The 2965-nt window shown below is 54.2% G+C and overlaps 1 protein-coding gene across 1 annotated transcript in view; it reads right to left on the bottom strand.

The window, feature by feature from the left end:
• Positions 1-1435, bottom strand: part of LOC104622375 (cadherin-23-like) — a gene marked incomplete at its 5' end in the record, with an annotated part of 18116 nt that extends 16681 nt beyond the window's left edge. Inside the window, 2 exon segments of the mRNA XM_010289131.1 lie at positions 1012-1131; positions 1214-1435. Of these exon segments, the coding sequence (XP_010287433.1) occupies positions 1012-1131; positions 1214-1435 (342 nt within the window).
• Between the last annotated feature and the right edge of the window lie 1530 nt (positions 1436-2965).

The following is a 2965-nucleotide window of genomic DNA, read 5'->3' as shown; positions in this document are numbered from 1 at the left end:
TGTAGGGAGGGCGTTTCCTATCCCTTCTATCTTCGGTACTTGTTGCTGAAGGGGTTTCCAAGTGCACGTCTCTGCCTGGGCTGAGAGCAGGGAAAGCTCTGCCGTCGCCTGCAGCCCGCTGGCAGCTGCCGCCTTCCCTGCCGGCAGTTAAACCCCAGGTCTCGAGGCCTCTGCTGCAGTTTTCCTGGGCCAGGGAGGCATCTCCAGCAGTATCAATTAGATAGATAGATACACACATCTGAAGGTTTTCCAAATGCCCAAGCATTGGAAACAATGCTGCCAGGCTTTCGGGGACAGATTTTGTCCATGGAAATCTCTCACTGGTACCCCCCCTTCAGTTTCTCTTTTTTTTTCTTTGCACACAAGAACTTAGCTCATTCTGGGGGACTACAAAACACTTGGCTCGGTATCTGGACGAGGCATAATGGTCTACAATAGGGAGCCAAGGCAGAAGATCTAACTGATCCCTTCCACCTGCACACCCCAAAATCATTCTGGGCATGGAGGACAACGTCTGCCATACAACCCACCAAATTTTGGTTTTGGTCACAAAAATAATCAGTGTATTCAATTCCTGCAAAACATTTGCTTTGGAGCTGCTAGTCTGCCCTCCCCACACTTTGAGCAGTGCACTAAGTAAGTTCAGGTCACTGCAGTCCGGGAAAAATGGAAGATTTATAGAGTGAAGCAACAAAAATGACTTGAGGCTTTAAATAACCTTCATGCAAGGAATGAAAAAGGAATTTAAAAAGCAGATAAATCATCTGGTCTTTGCAGAGCCAAACAATTGGGCTAATTAACCCACGAGCATCCCTTGCCCGCGTCCTTTGCCCACCTCCCTCTTTTGCAACCTCCATGAAGGATTGGGGTGACAGCAACTGGGCAAACCGGCCGCTGCTGAGAAAAGCGACTGGTGACCACTTGGAAGGAGATGTGAAACTGCTCGTGCAAGGGGGAACTCCTCAACCCCCAAGAGGCTGTGGTGTCACAACCCCACCGGCAGCTCCCTACCGTGGCGGTCGACGTCAGCCGGCGCGAGACGATGGGGCACTGGTCAGTGGCGGTGACGATCAAGGTGTAGCGCCCGTGACTGATCTCGTAGTCCAGCTCCTTCACCGTGCGGATCTGGCCCTGCAAGGCGAGGGGAAAGCAGCTGGGAGTGAAGGGAGCAGGATGGGGACATGGCTGGGATGGGGCTGGCATCCTTACTGACCGTGGTGCTGTCGATGTGGAAGGTACCCAAGATGTTTCCTTCGGTGATGGTGTACGCAACTGTGCCGTTGGGTCCCTCATCCTGGTCCATGGCCTGCACGGTGACGAGGGTGGCGTTGAGCGTGGCGGGACCTTCGTCAAGGGTCACCTCGTACAGCTGCTGCCGGAAAGCCGGAGCGTTGTCGTTCTCATCCAGGACGGTGACATACACCGTGGTGGTGGCCTGTGGGACATGGGGACATCGCATTAAGCACTGTGGAAGGATCAGCTCCGCAACCCTTGGAACTGGCTGGGGAAGGCTGGACCTGTAGAGGTCAATGACCAATGTGGGCTGAACCCTGCCAAGAGACAGAAACAGGATGCAGGGCTCAAAATGAAATGAGCCGTGGCTGCAGACTCATCTCCAAGTAACGGTTGGGTACAGAGATAAACGTACAGAGATTAAATCACAGTCTTGCTCCCAAGCAAAGCATGTCTCTGTGGGACCTCTCTCCTTTTCACACAGTGTTTACCATCACTGCTAACACCAGGGAGCAGCCCATGGCAGATGAAAAGCCAGAGCTTGAACCCCGTCATGCCTCGCTGCCTTTGGAGGAGGCCCGTGTGAGTCCTCACCTTGACACTGGGGAACCACTTGGTTGTTATTAATGAGAGTGGCAATGTGGTAGGGTGGAAAGTGCCTGGAGATGACGCTGCCATGGCTCAAGGTAAGAACAAAATTGAGCATCTCAGATAACCGACCCCTCCTCTTGCAGGTCTCATCATCTACCTGCTAACCCCAATTTCACTGCTGGTCAGGCTCAGCCAGTCCTGACCCTCTTCCAGTTCTATCTGGTCCTGCACAGGCACCTGGATGTCCTTACTGACGGCTGTCTTCTGGGTGTGTCACCCCGAGGGCACACTTGGGGACGGGGAGGTGACAAGAGCGTGTCACCCTACCTAAGCGCTCAGCTCAGAGGTAGCGTCTTGGGATGGATAAGCCATTTTCTTGGAGTCTCTGGACTTTGTGCCTACACCTTCCCCCAGCGACAAATTTCCTCCTGCCAGACAAGGGCTACATTTCTTGCCAAGAGCTCCACAGACATGTTTGCTGTAGAAACCGCAAAGCCACACGGCAATGGGCTACTTTTCTATTTCACTGCACGCTCCAAATGCCGAGCAGGTTAGCAGCCAAGTTTCCCGTGCTTTGCGAAGCTCCACGTGTCTCCAGGCTCCGGGGAACACTGTTTTGAAACGAGGTGGCCCTCAGCTGCCGACGGAGATTTTGTTGATACCTTCTGAATGCGAAGCGAAGCTCCAGGAGTTATGTCAGTAAGCCCACGGTGCGCTTCTTTGCTCTTCAAGGGCAGAGTAAAGGCCTGTGTAAATGGGTTTTGCTCCCCTTTTTTGGGGGGAAAGCTCCGTTCCCTTCCCCCAGCGGGCACCGCTCTGAGTCACCCTGTCCTGTACCTGCCCCCCCGTTCATCCCAGGAGGGTTTCTGCCCACTTAATTCTCACAAACATGGGAAAAACAATAACTACAAGCAAAGTGCACCTTCATGAAGCTGGAGACTGGCCCCCAGGGACGGGGTCCCGCTGGGGAAGGGACGGGGAGCAGCACCAGCATGTCCCCCGGCATGACGAGCATCCTCCTCAGCTACCTCCCGTGCACCCCGAAACGGCAGGCAGGGGAACCAGCTTGCCCTAAGCTACGCTGCAAGGGAAAAAACCCAGCAGATGCACCCGCTGCTGCCCAAACGGGTGGGGAACGAAG

Source organism: Phaethon lepturus, unplaced genomic scaffold (assembly GCF_000687285.1).
Source record: "Phaethon lepturus isolate BGI_N335 unplaced genomic scaffold, ASM68728v1 scaffold23556, whole genome shotgun sequence".
Classification (NCBI taxonomy): Eukaryota; Metazoa; Chordata; class Aves; order Phaethontiformes; family Phaethontidae; genus Phaethon; species Phaethon lepturus.
Note: the sequence above shows the minus strand (reverse complement) of the source record. Positions and strands in the feature narration are given on the sequence as shown.